The 13,624-nt window shown below is 31.9% G+C and overlaps 1 protein-coding gene across 3 annotated transcripts; it reads left to right on the top strand.

The window, feature by feature from the left end:
- Positions 1–5,733: 5,733 nt before the first annotated feature.
- LOC109340861 (integrator complex subunit 9-like) lies at positions 5,734–13,036 on the top strand. 3 transcript variants are annotated; one of them, XM_019578621.1, is made up of 13 exons: positions 5,734–6,031; positions 6,170–6,362; positions 7,768–7,885; positions 8,006–8,395; positions 8,510–8,724; positions 9,200–9,529; positions 9,683–9,878; positions 10,806–10,898; positions 10,995–11,086; positions 11,359–11,476; positions 11,655–11,740; positions 12,177–12,228; positions 12,335–13,036. In XM_019578621.1, exons 3-13 carry the CDS (start codon positions 7,877–7,879, stop codon positions 12,845–12,847), a joined length of 2,094 nt encoding a protein of 697 aa, XP_019434166.1. In that variant the 5' UTR covers positions 5,734–6,031; positions 6,170–6,362; positions 7,768–7,876; the 3' UTR covers positions 12,848–13,036. The 3 variants fall into 3 exon arrangements, with proteins under 3 accessions (XP_019434166.1, XP_019434167.1, XP_019434169.1); XM_019578622.1 differs by having other exon boundaries at positions 7,757–7,885; XM_019578624.1 differs by lacking the exon at positions 5,734–6,031 and having other exon boundaries at positions 6,116–6,362.
- Positions 13,037–13,624: the final 588 nt, after the last annotated feature.

The raw sequence follows: 13,624 nt of genomic DNA, 5'->3' as shown, positions 1-13,624 counted from the left end.
AGACCCATGGATATTCCTGGAAATACTTGCAATGAGTACCCGTAATAATAGCTTATGAGTGAGAATGAGTTTTATGATAAATTTATAAATTTAATTTTAAATTAAAATTTTATATATATTATATTTTTTATTATTATTTTAAGATTATATAATATACTTTATTATTATTTTATAATACATTACATCTATTTGATTATGATCATAAATATTATGCTATTTATATAATAATTATTTTTACATATTAATTATTACAAAGTATATAAATATATAATTAAAATTAAAAATTTGTTAGCTATCCTAAATACCTGCTACCCATACAAATATCCGTAAGTATTACAGGTTTGGGAACTGAAAACATCACACAAGTTGTCATCCCTTAGTTTCAACAGTTACATGAATAATTCATAAGTTCTCGTCTAAACAAAAAGAAACTTTGGAACTAGTTTTAATGTCTAAAATGTTCAACACATTTGTCTTTGAATAGAGAAATAATAAAGACTATTGAAATTAAAATAGGTGTAATAATAAATAACTAAGTAAATATAACTTTAGTAATTTAGCAAACTTAGTTAAATAATAAATTGTTAACTGAAGTTTGAGTTTACTGTTTAGCTAAGTAAATCAGCTTCACAAAAACTAACTATTCTTGAGCACATTTACATTTATAAATGAGTAGGTTTTGTAGAGTTGGCATTAATAGCAAAAAAACAGGAAGATATCCATATTACTCAAACATTAATGCTCATAAATTATGAATTTATTTATGTGATGGATTACAAATACAAATTATATTTGTCAAAAAATATTAAATTAGTTCAGTAAAAATAATTCATACCTATATTTGATAGAGGAATAAAGAATCAATCATAACTAAAGTGAACAAATACGATATATACTTTACCGTTCTTGCTTTTGTTTGACTAAATATCTCGTTTAGCCCCCCATTCATGTTTAATATTTTGGGACAAATTCACATGTGGTACTTGTATTAAAACAAACTAACAAGTGGTTTGCAGTCATTGATAAACATAAGACAATAGAAAATTCATAAAACTAAATAAAAAGAAATTATACAAAGATGTTTAAGAGATAAAAAACTTTGCATGTGAAATAAATTTAAACAAATCACACAATATCAGATAATAAAATCACATTTCATCACAATTTTTTTATTTGAATTTTAACTATTTTGGATTACATCTTAAGTCTCGGCCACTGACATTGTGCAATAAGTATTCCCTCAGATTTAGTGGACAAACAAGCTACGCAAAACCAGGAAATAGACAAAAATTGTCTACTCTGCCAACAAAAAATTTCAGCAATGGGGCAAACCAGTGAACATTGTTTGTTTTACCATCATTATTCTCATGCATCAGGTTACTTCTCTTGATAATTGGAATACTCACTTCTTCGCACATAAATTAACAGTTTAGTCTAATACACAAAGGTTGATTTGATCATTAAATATATTAGTTATCAATGATTACCTTGTAATTAATTATTTAGTCAAAGATATATTAAACGATCACCTTAATATGTAAGCATTAAAGCAATAATTAAAATGATTCGAAATAAAACTCAGCGACTAACATTAATAAACGATCACCTTAATATGTAAGCATTAAAGCGATAATTAAAATAATTAAAATGATTCGAAATATAATAACACCCTAAGTCTATAGATGCAACCTATGAGTCTTTAGCTTGTTGTTTGTTACACGATCTTCAAGCTTTCTTGTATGTCCGTTATCTTCATCAAAATTTTGGTTAGTATTAAATGTGCGGGTCTTGACTCTTTGCACTTTCATCAATGACTCTAAATGACTTGAAAGCATTGTCGGATTCATATGAGATGTTGATGAACGCAAAATCAAGTGTCACATTTGAACAAGTTTTTAAAGCTAAAAAATGTGAGAAATGGGGGACATGTGCCAATAAGGGCCAACCATTTTCAAAGAAGACGTGATTTCATTGGTATAGGAGGAATTCTGAATCCCACTCAAGAAGGCACACAAGGTAATCACTCTTTCAAAATATATCTAAGAGTAAAGTCCCTTAAATTATTTATGATGCATCAATTTGGTCTCTCAAAAATCCAAAAGGGTCACCATAAAAATCAAATGTCGGTCAAATTAATCATTTTTAGCATCATTTATAACCTTTATCAATGACTATTTTGACTCACAATTCTAATTTTTTTAGTACTAAATTGGATTTTTACTTTTACGGGGATCAAAGTGGTATAGTCAAAAATCTATAAGGACCAAATTGGATATCACTCTAAATCTAATATACAATGGTACAAGAATCAAAACTACAAACATTTTTAATCTCAAATGCAAATCTCACATTCAATACCATAACTCTAAAATTACGGTCATTATACTCGAGAATGGCATGCTAATTAAATATTAGAGAAAGTCATGCTTGAATTCCATAAGCGAAAGATAAAATGAAGATGGTGCTTATATCATTTCATGTAGTAGCTGATAAAAATGAGAACCAATGGTTGTTAGATACAAGTTTCAGTAATCATCTAAACACGATAAATAACTATTTGTCGATTTAGATGCAAAATTTCATGCTACTATCAAGGTCGATGATAATTCAAAGCTTGAATTTCTAGGAAAAGAGAAGATTGCCATTGCATTATATGATGTATCTTTGAATTATATTTCTGATGTATTGTATGTACCTCATATATAACAAAATATCTAAATTGTAGGACAACTGGCTAAAAAAAGATACAAACTAAAATTCAACAAGAAAGGTTGCACCATAAATGATGTTGGACCATATAGCAAATACAAACATGTTAAGGAATGATCTATTTCCAATGAATATCAAGTATGACGTTGATATTTGTTGCAAAGTTGTATTTGTTGATTATAATTGGCTTTGACACATGCGCCTCGACAATTTCAAGTTTGAGAGTATTAAGTTTCTTGCAAATAAGAAATTAGTTAATGCCTTGCCCATTATCCAAGATTATGATCAACTGTGTCAAGCTTGTTTAGTGGGTAAGAAGCATGGAGATCCTTTTTTCCTAAAGGGTGTGCATGAAGAACTTCAAAACCACTTTAGCTAACGCAATTTGATTTATGTTATGTGCAAGTTTCATCCAATGGACATAATAAATATTTTATTATTTTCATTGGTGACTTTAACACGAACACGTGAGTTTATTTTCTAGAAAATAAATCTCATGCATGTGATATGTTAAATTTTTTATGGCATATGTTGAAAAGATAAGTGGTTATTCTCTGAAAACCTTAAAAACTAATAGGGAGATATAGTATATTATTTGTGACGATTTATTACTAAAGAATGGAGTTAAACATTAAATGACTGCAATATCACTCCTCAACAATATGGAGTAACATCAAATGAAGAATAAAATTATCACGGGTATGTAAGAAGCATGTTAGATTGCAAGAAATTACCCAAGGGTTTTTGGCATGAAGTTCTAATATGTGTATTATACATATTAAATAGGTGACCGAATAAAAGTGTTTGTGATAAAACTCCATAAGAAACTTGGATTGGAAAAGGCCGAATCTTAGTCTTTATGCAAACTTCAATGATAATTTTGAGGTATTTCAATGGTACAATTGATGAAATAATCTTTTATTCAAGTTCTAACAAGTTAGAAGTGAATGGATGCATTGACATTGATTGGGAAGATGGAACTAAAACTCGAGATAGCACTTTGAGTTACGTTTTTCATCTTGGTACAAGTGTGATTTCTTAGTCCTCTGAAAAACATGTAGTTGCTCTTTAAATAGTAAAGGTCAAGTACATAACAATAATAAAATGTATTAATCAAGCAATTTGGTTATGAAGAATATTGAGTGAATTCCAACATCACCAAGATGGTTTGCTGAAGGTATCATATGAGAATAAATCATTGATTACTCTAACAAAGAATCTAGTGTATCATGGATATTAACATCAAATATCATTATACTTGTGACATAATCAAAGATAAATAAATTATGGTAGAATATTACACTTTACACTTTCCTTTGGTTCTAAAGAAAAAGAAAGGAAAGAAGATGAAGAGAGAGAATTAGTATAGAAAGAGGGGTTTTCACCCCTTTGGTTGAGAAGAGAAAGGAGGTGAAGAGCATAAAAATGTTGTGGGACCCACAAAAATCTCTTCTGAGGGAAAAATGTTGGAGTGTGTGAAATATCAATTTAGCCCTTTGAGAATCATTGATTTTAGCAAATATTATTTTTATTGTAAGGGTATTTTTGTCTTTTAAAACATATATCATTTCTTTCATCTCACTTTTTGTTCAACAAAGTAGAAGAGAGATAGAAAAAATATCAATTTCTATTATCTTTCTCTTTACTTTCTCTCATACTAAACAATATAAAAATTCATCCACTTTCTCACTACTTTCTTTTTCTTTATTATCTCTCTCACTTATTTCTTTCTTCTTACTTTCTTTCCTCAACCAAACAAAGCATACAGTATCAAATTCCATATATTTTCACAAATCCACTCAAAGACAATTTGTGCTTGAGGTTGAAGAAAATGCTTGGTATTATGAAATCAAGTTTAAGGAATGGTGTTAGAAGTTAAACTTGGATTTCTCTATGATTAGAAGTTAAACTTGGATTTCTCCATGATTAGAAGACATAATTAATATGATAAATGATATTCTAAGGTGTCTAGAAAATTGTTTATAGAAAGATACAAAATTAAAGTATATTTGATGCATTTTCAATGACGATCAAATTACTTTAAAATTAAGAATTATACTATCATTAGTATAAATATTCTTATAAAATGCTAGAATTGTAACAAAAACAATTATGAGTTAGAGAGTAAGAAAATGAGTTTGAACGAGCTTTAATGTTTTAATAAGAGTGATGTTATTTTTCTTTCACATATCAATCTCACAAAGGAAGTTATTTTTATTTGGTAACAAAAATATAAAATATTTGAAATTTTACAATAGAGCATTAATTTTTTTCAGTGCAATAAGTCTTCAGAATTATTTCTCTTGAAAAAATCGGGCACTTGTAAAATGAATTTTCAGCATTATTTCTTAAAACTTATTTTTTTTAATTGTGATTATTTTATAAGTCTAATATCTATATATTGTTAATAATTTTTTTTATTATAGTTGGAATATCATTTATTATTCATATGTGAACTATCGTAATTTTTAAATATGATACATCATTTATTATTCATATATTCATGTATTAGTTATCTTATTTTCTAAATAATACTCATCAATAGTAGTGTAATTGTTTTACACTACTACATAAAAATATTAAATTTATGCATATGATATAAGAGAAAAAATTATGCGTTGACCATATATGAGTTTAATACATGTCATTCCATCATTTAGTATTCAGGTTTAATTATAATTAATTTTTAAAAAAAGTAATGCAAATAAATAGTATATATTGATTGTATATGAATTTTGAAAAAACAATATATGCATCAATTGTGTAAAAAATTTCTATAATGTTAGTCCATCATGTACCGTTCATTTTCAATAATGATTAACTCTTAAAGAATAATAATACAAATAAATAATATATGAATTAACAATAAGTACATATAAATCTTTACTAAAAACATGCGCATACATATTACAAAGAAGATATAAACATGATTTTTTCAGCTCCTCGTTATATTAGAATCTTAAATTTATTTATTTTTCAGCCGACCCATCTTTTAAATAAGGGATTTGCTAATACAGGTGACTACTCCGAAACCCTTGTTGGAGGATTAGCGTGGTTCCTTCTGCATCATCCACCACCAGTGTCCTCGTCACCGCCCTCGTCAACGTTAACTCTCTCTCTCTCTCCACTCTCGTCCGAAATAGTGTTCCGCTCCATTCGGACGTGGCTGGCCGTGGGTCGTAACTTTTCTACGGAGGCGACGGTACAGAAGGGGGCACGATCAAGAACAACTGGTGGCGGTGGAGACACGCTGGGGAACAACTATTATTTTTTTCATACCCTATCTTGCTTATCTTATATGTGTGTAGAATATATAATTCGGGTAAATGGCTTTAGTGTACGAGTTTATCATTTTCCCTTGTCAGCGTTAATTTTTCTTAGATTTGGGGTACTTGCTTCTACTATTGGATATGTGATGTGGTGTTTGTTCTTAGAATTTTCTATGGTGAATGTGATTTAGATCAGGTTGGGATTGTTATATTGTGGGAGTGAATCTGCTGCTCATGCTGTTGCTCATACGGCTGGTTTCTGAAAATCAAAACATCTTCGCTTTGTTCCTTCAAGGGCGCGAACACGGAAAAGTGACATTGTAGCTGTCCTCGTTCATCCCTACTACTGCGTTTGCTTCAATTGCTTTCACGTGATTACGTTAGGTAACCACTGCACTAACACTAACAATAACAAATTCTTCTTTCATTTTATTTTGCTATTATTATCAACCATTACATGTTTAAATAATTCCAAACTGTAGCTTATTTGAAAGCTTAGGAATTAACTAAGCTCAGGTATCCTTGTTATTTTGGGTAACTTTTTGTGCCTATTTACAATAAATTATTCAATGAACTAAAATATGAGGTTCTAGGAAGCTGTTATCATATATGAGCAAAAATTAGGGATTTGTGATTGCCGCTCTAAGCTGGCATCTTATTATTTATTTATTTTAATTTATTTGTTTGTTTAAACACTTATTAGACAGTAAAAGTAATCTGTTGAAAACGGTATTGGGCTATATATCTAATCATGTATCATTGTATCTTCCTGATTGTTGTGTTTAAGTTTGAATTTAACACTGATTTGTATGTGGTGAATTGTTTACTTACTATGTATGTTAAGTTTGGGGACAAATTCATGAGAGAATTTTGTGCCGTTTCTGTTATAGTGGACATCCATGGGAGTGGTCACAGTTCTCATTCACAGTATTTGGAACCTCTTTTGTTTATCGTTCCAATGAATTTCAGTCACAATGTAATCATTATTCCCTATATCATAGAGATTCGACAAAGTCTTATGTCGTCTGTTGACTGTCTAATACATCCTTCACCTTTTATCCGGGTTTAGGATCAACTATGTATAATAAGCATGCATAGGCATGTTGGTTTGGACATTGTTCCTTAGGTAGTTTAGGCATGTATGAATGAGACCGGTAGAAGCCACAATAAGGAGAGTCGATCAAATGGAGGTTAGTCCACTTTTTAGAGGGAATGCTTAAACAATTAGGAAATATTTAGAGGGAATGCTTTGTCAATGGATGTGATTTATGATAGAGTATTATGGCGTCGATCAATCCATGTTGCTGACCCCAACTAGTGGGATTGAGGCTTAGTTGTTGTTGTGATCCTTATTCCTTACTTTTATTATAACTTAAAAGTAGTGTATTTGTAGTTTGTACATGTGTTGCATTTTTTAAAACTAAAATGAAAGATTGCTGGGCCAACATGAATAAGCCTGCTGTCCACATTGGGCAGGTTTAGGCAACTTTTTAGTAGCTCAAATGTAACCCAGCCCGAGGTGGGCCTAATTATATAACGGTTTCCATATTTTGGATGCTCTATTTTGTCATTAGCTTGTACAGATTTCAATGCATTATTCATTCACACTTTGATGATTAACATTTGGTGTTTTGGTGCATCTGATTTTGCTTCTGTATGCTACTTTGGACAAGTCAACCTGCCCTGAGAACAAGAGATAAAATATATTTGTATTTAAAAGTATTTTTGTTTGATTCTGCTCCATTTGCAATTTTTTCAAGTTGGACTCTTATTTGAAGTGAATTTGTAGGCCTTTTCGCGACAACGTGCTACCAGAAGTTCTTGCCCTCCTGTTCGTCCACTTTTCTTCTTCCCTAGCCACTAGTCACTCCTACCTTTTACAGGAAGCTAGAGGACACATGAAGTTTGTGAGTTACTAACTGTATCCGTTTGTGTTGTGTAGTGGCATATGAAAGAAACTTATGTTTACATTCCATAAAAAGTTATTTTTAGTGGTTTAAATCTTTGTTTCTTTTTTGGATTTGCAGACATGTTTGAGCAAGGGCGGTGGATTTCACTTGCCACCGTGTCACATGCTGAATTTCTGTGGGATCAGAATCTTAATGGATTGCCCACTAGACCTTTCTGCTCTCATTGCCTTTTCCCCTGTACCTACTGCTTTTGATGCCTTGCCATTTGAAGAAAGCAACAACAATGAGGCCAATGATCTTCTGAACTCAAATGTTGGGTCTGAGAAGAGACAGAAAATTGAAAAGCACCTTGATGCTAAAAGTTTAATTTTTGAAGAACCTTGGTGCAAGACTGTCAAGAACTTGCATTTATGGAATATCTCTTCCATTGATGTCGTATTAATCTCCAGTCCGATGGGTATTCTGGGATTGCCCTTTATTACTCGAATGAAGGGTTTCTCAGCCAAGGTATTTCTTCTGTTGACGTAAGATTGTTTTTTGTTGATTGAAATATATGGTCTCATTTTTGTCAATCTCTATCCCCTAATTTTGTTTGCTTAGTTTTTTGTTTCTATTGATTAGGTTTATGTAACTGAAGCATCAGCAAGATTAGGCCAGCTAATGATGGAGGATCTTGTATCAATGCATGCCGAATTGAGGCAGTTTTATGGATCAGAGAAATCTGATTTCCCTCCATGGCTGAGGCAGGAAGAACTTGAAATGCTTCCTTCTGTATTGAGAGAGATAATCTGTGGCAGAGAAGGAGTGGAGTTGGGTGGGTGGATGCCCTTATACAGGTGAGCTACTCTTAATATAGTTTGAATTTTATCACAAATTTACAAAGGAAAGGACTAAAGATTATTTATCTGAAGCTTAAAGCAGTATGCTTGACTACTTCATGTGCTGATGTATTTGATTATCTTTTGATTGAGCAATTATAATGGTTTCACATTCAGATGTTACTGATTTAGTTGTTGCTAGATACTGGTTAATAAATGCAATTAAAATCACCCTAACCTGACACAAAGTCAGAGATGGTTGGAATTAACTCTCTTATGGGAATCCACCAGTTATTTGAATTAGTATTTGTGTTACTTTTATACACTCCTTTGGAAATCCCATCTAAGTCATATATTACTTGTTAGTGTTGTTAATGCCTTGCTCCTTAGTCCTTACACTATTATGTGAACAGTGTAGCTCAGTTCATTTATGCTTCAAATTAAAATATAGTAAATTTTGGTTTTTGAGGTTGTAACGTGGGAAATTTCTCAGTGCAGCTGACGTGAAGGATTGCATACTAAAGGTCCACACACTTAAATATGCTGAGGAAGCTTGCTATAATGGTACAGTGGTTATAAAAGCATTCAGCTCAGGTGTAGAAATAGGTAGTTGTAATTGGGTTCTAAATGGTCCAAAGGGAGATATTGCATATCTTTCGAGCTCCAGCTTCATTTCTGCTCATGCAATGAGTTTTGATTACCGCGGTCTACATGGGACTAATGCGTTAATTTATTCAGATTTCTCATCCTTGTGTGATACACAAGATGTTGAGGAAGGGGATAATTACTCTGTTCCAACTGCTGATAAGCTATTACCTATGAGGTATGGTATTTTGAAATTCTATTCCCTTCAAGCTTGAGTTATATATAGACACAATTGTTTGCTTATTTCTGCTAATAGTTCAATTTGCCATAAGGTGTGGTAATGAAAATATTCTTCTGGTAAGATTGACTTCCATGTTGATTATTAATGCAGTTTTCAAAATTTTGATGAATTCAACCTCAACTCTGATGAAAATTTAGAAGAAAAGGAGAAACTGATTTTCATATCCTCATGTGCTATAGAGTGTGTCAAAGGTGGTGGTTCGGTTCTTATTCCTGTTAATCGACTAGGAACTATTTTGCAGCTTTTGGAGGAAATTGCAACATCACTAGATGCTTCAGCTTTGAAGGTATCCTCTCTTTTTGTAGTATGTTCTCTATTGAATGCTTATCAAAGTCAAAGAACAATGGAATATATTTTGCTGGGGTCATATCATCATTTAGCCTTGTTTAGAATTGCTGTATTCTGTTCTCCAAAACTACATGCCTTTATCCATATCTTTTTATTAGCCACAATGTTGTATGGTACTGAATGCTAGGCAATAAAAAGCCAATAAGAATATGATGAAGTCAATGTTACCGGGGTAAGGATTTGTGGGTAGCTGATTTGAGATACAAGACAAAATAAAGATTAGGTATGAGTGCATCAGAGGGACACTAGCACCTACAAAGGAAAAAAATGTAGAATCTCACCTTAGGTGGTTTGGTAATGTCAGGAGATGACCATTATAGTCTCAATAAATAAAGTCTATTAGGTGGAGGATACACCAACCGTTGGAGGCAGAGGAATGCCGAGAAAAGTTATGTGTAACCATTAAGAATGATTTAGTTTAAAATGGAAAGTTTGAAGACATGGTTTACAATAGAAGCAATGATGTCATTTGATCTATGTAGCTGATCTCACCTAGTGAGAAAAGGCTTTGTTTTTTTTGTTCTAGAAAATCTACAGTGGTAAAATGCCTGTCTTTAGCAATTTATGTGGTACTAGTCTCAGATTCTTTTTGTGTTTCTTATTTTCTTGTATTTTTGTTTGCTAAGAGTCTTAGACCCATGATATTGCTTGCCGGTGTTCGTTGTTTAATTTTTTTTTTCATTTTTTTTATGGTTGATGTGGGAAAGACAGGGAAAGTCAAAGTTCCATCAAAAGTTTGTAAATTGGGGTGGGAATCAATGGAGTTTTCTAATCAAATAAACATAACTGGCAAATGGAAGTTTTGGAGCAAAACCTTTGATGACTTCTCACTTTCTTCTTCTGTTAATTATTCTTGTATTTGTAGATTCCAGTTTATATATTTTCTTCAGTGGCTGAAGAATTACTAGCATTTCTTAACATCATACCGGAGTGGCTTTGCAAACAACGGCAAGAAAGGGTACGAACTTTTATATTCATGAATTTGTTCCATGGCACTTGCATATTTCTATTTACAAAATTTGACATTTTTTACCTACTTTGATCGGTATTGCAGCTATTTGCTGGGGAATTATTGTTTGCATATGTTAAGCTCCTAAAGGAGAAAAGGATTCATGTAGTCCCTGCTATTCATGCACACAAACTCTTGTAAGATTTTCTCCTTATCTTTCCCTTCTCTTCTCTCTTATAATGAAATGTTGGTTAGTGGAAATGATTTATAAAATTTAGTGCCATTTTCACTTTCTAGATGCAAAATCATGTCCTTTAGAAATGTTAATTATTGGGGCAAATTGTATTTCCTAACTCAATTAGAATTTCTGATCATAGCCTCAGCTAAGACAATTGAGAAGCATTCAATTTTATTAAATTGCATCAGTAAAAGATTGTTTACCTGAACTTTCTTTTTGAATTGCTCATAGAATGAATTGGCAGGAACCATGCATTGTATTTTGTGGTCACTGGAGTCTGCGTATTGGTCCTGCTGTTCATCTGCTTCGATGTTGGTGTGGGGATCCAAAATCTTTACTTATCCTTGAGGTGTGATGTATTCCCTCTATAACACAAGTACCTCTGATGGTTCATTGCTGTCATTTTATTTGTTGAATACCTTTTTTGTAGAGAAACGTATACTGATATACGTGGTCTTCTAAGTTTTGTCCTTTTAATGATGTTGGAATGGCTTTGACCAATGTTGCATTGAATTCACTATTTGCAGGATGTGCTGAATCCTGAGCTGGCACTCTTACCTTTCCAGCCAATTGCAATGAAGGTTCTTCAGTGTGTGTTTTCCTCTGGGATCGGGTAAGTTTACCTTTCCTTTAGTTGCTTCTTCCAATATGCACATTCATGAATACGTCTCATTGTTCTCACCAATCATTTTCTGAATCTGTAAAAACATCTAGCCCTATAACTGATAGAGCCACAGAACATGAGAGAAAAACCTATTAATAATGTAAAATACAATCCTGATAACTGTTGGCCTATAAACATTGTAGATTAATAGTTTATGGATATGCTCCCTGTTACCAAATGTTATCTTTTTTCAGTCAGGAAATAGGACTACATCGTTGTGTCCTTTTTCTTTCCCCATTTCAAGTTACCTTTTCGTGATACTTTTTAGTCTATTTTTAAAATTATGCTTTCTTTGAAATTCAGTTAATAGAAAGTATAGTTTTTGGTAACAACAAATTGATTTATGTATTGAGCATTATCTCTCTATTTTGATTTCAACATTTAGGTTGCGGAAAGTTCAACCTTTGTTGCAGACATTACAGCCAAAGACGGTTCTGGTAATTGTACAAAGTTTGCTTTATCCTTTATACACATTGTTTTATATGTATACATGTGTTATGAACTGATTATCTGTTTTTGTTTTTACTGTTTTTCATTCTCTAGTTCCCTGAGGATTTGAGGTTGCAGATCAATTTTCCAAGTGAGAAGCCTTTTTTAGTTTTGCATTACACTGAAGCTGAAACTTTTGAAGTATCATGCCAAAAGAACAGTTCAGAGTTAAAAATTGCAAAGGATTTGGCTTCCCACCTTTATAGGATAACATTTAAAAATCAACAAATTGAAATCTGTAGATTAAAGGGGGAGCTATTCATGGAAAATGCAAGATATCACTTGCTCCCGGATAACGATCCGAAACATTCTATAAGCAGGTCTTTGGTACATTGCAGCTTACCTGATTCCGAAAAGCTATTGGCTGCATTATCAAAAGTAGGCATTAATGCATCTCTGGAACCCGCTAGCGACACTGAATCACAAACTTTATGTATTCTTCACACACAAGACCCTTGCAAAGCCTTGATAGAGATTGAAACCACCAGTGCTGTTATTACTACTGCTGATGAGAATGTGGCTTCACTCATTTATAAAGTTGTGGACAACATTTTTGGTGGGGTTTGATGTAGATTTTCTTCTATTTATGTTTGTGATATCATTTTGCAGCATATTGTTCATAGTTACCAGTTATTAACACTATGCCAGTATTCACTGTTTATTTGTACATTGGAAGAGTAGAATAGTTGCCTATGTTCAAAGTTCACACAATTAAACCCAGTTGAATTGCCAGTGAAAATATATAGGATTTATATATTCCATCCGTTTTATTTTGAAAGTATACGTTTATTTTTGTTTCCTTATTTTTATTTTTTGAAATGATATGGAAAGTAGAGTTGATAATGAAATTCAACCTGAGATAAATTAGGGAGAAACTCCTAATGTACATGAATGTATATCAAAAACTGAGCGGAATGATCTTAACTATTTACGAACATTTGTTTCAACTTTCAAGTTGTAAAAAAAAATTTCCAACTATAGAACTTTCTTAAGCAAAATATATTATTATGTTTAATTGTTTTTATTCTCATGGAATAACTTGGAAATGTTTCATCCTACATTTAAAAATTATAACTTTCCAATATGTTTTACTCATACGTCTTCTTTTGATTTGGATTTGTATATTATATATATATATATAGTGTTAACATACATTACGATGAACAAATAATATTCGATTTTTATTTATGTCAATAACATTATTGCTTTGTTTGGTAGAAGTGATTTAAGAAGGAAAGAGAGAAAGAGGAGAGTTTGACAATTTCTCTCATTTGGTACAACTGATGCATAGGGAGGTGGGAGGAAAAATTATATGGGCCCCACAACTTCTCCCTTATGAGAAAA

The sequence above is a fragment of the Lupinus angustifolius genome, unplaced genomic scaffold (genome assembly GCF_001865875.1).
Source record: "Lupinus angustifolius cultivar Tanjil unplaced genomic scaffold, LupAngTanjil_v1.0 Scaffold_268, whole genome shotgun sequence".
Taxonomy (NCBI): domain Eukaryota; kingdom Viridiplantae; phylum Streptophyta; class Magnoliopsida; order Fabales; family Fabaceae; genus Lupinus; species Lupinus angustifolius.
The sequence above is the reverse complement of the archived record's forward strand: the minus strand, read 5'-3'. Positions and strand labels throughout refer to the sequence as shown.

Bases quoted from the DNA above. Each gene is read 5' to 3' on its own strand.
- LOC109340861 (XM_019578621.1), top strand. The intron at 8,725-9,199 runs GTGAGCTACTCT...GAAATTTCTCAG, and splicing joins GGGTGGATGCCCTTATACAG to TGCAGCTGACGTGAAGGATT. The intron at 11,741-12,176 runs GTAAGTTTACCT...TTCAACATTTAG, and splicing joins GTGTTTTCCTCTGGGATCGG to GTTGCGGAAAGTTCAACCTT.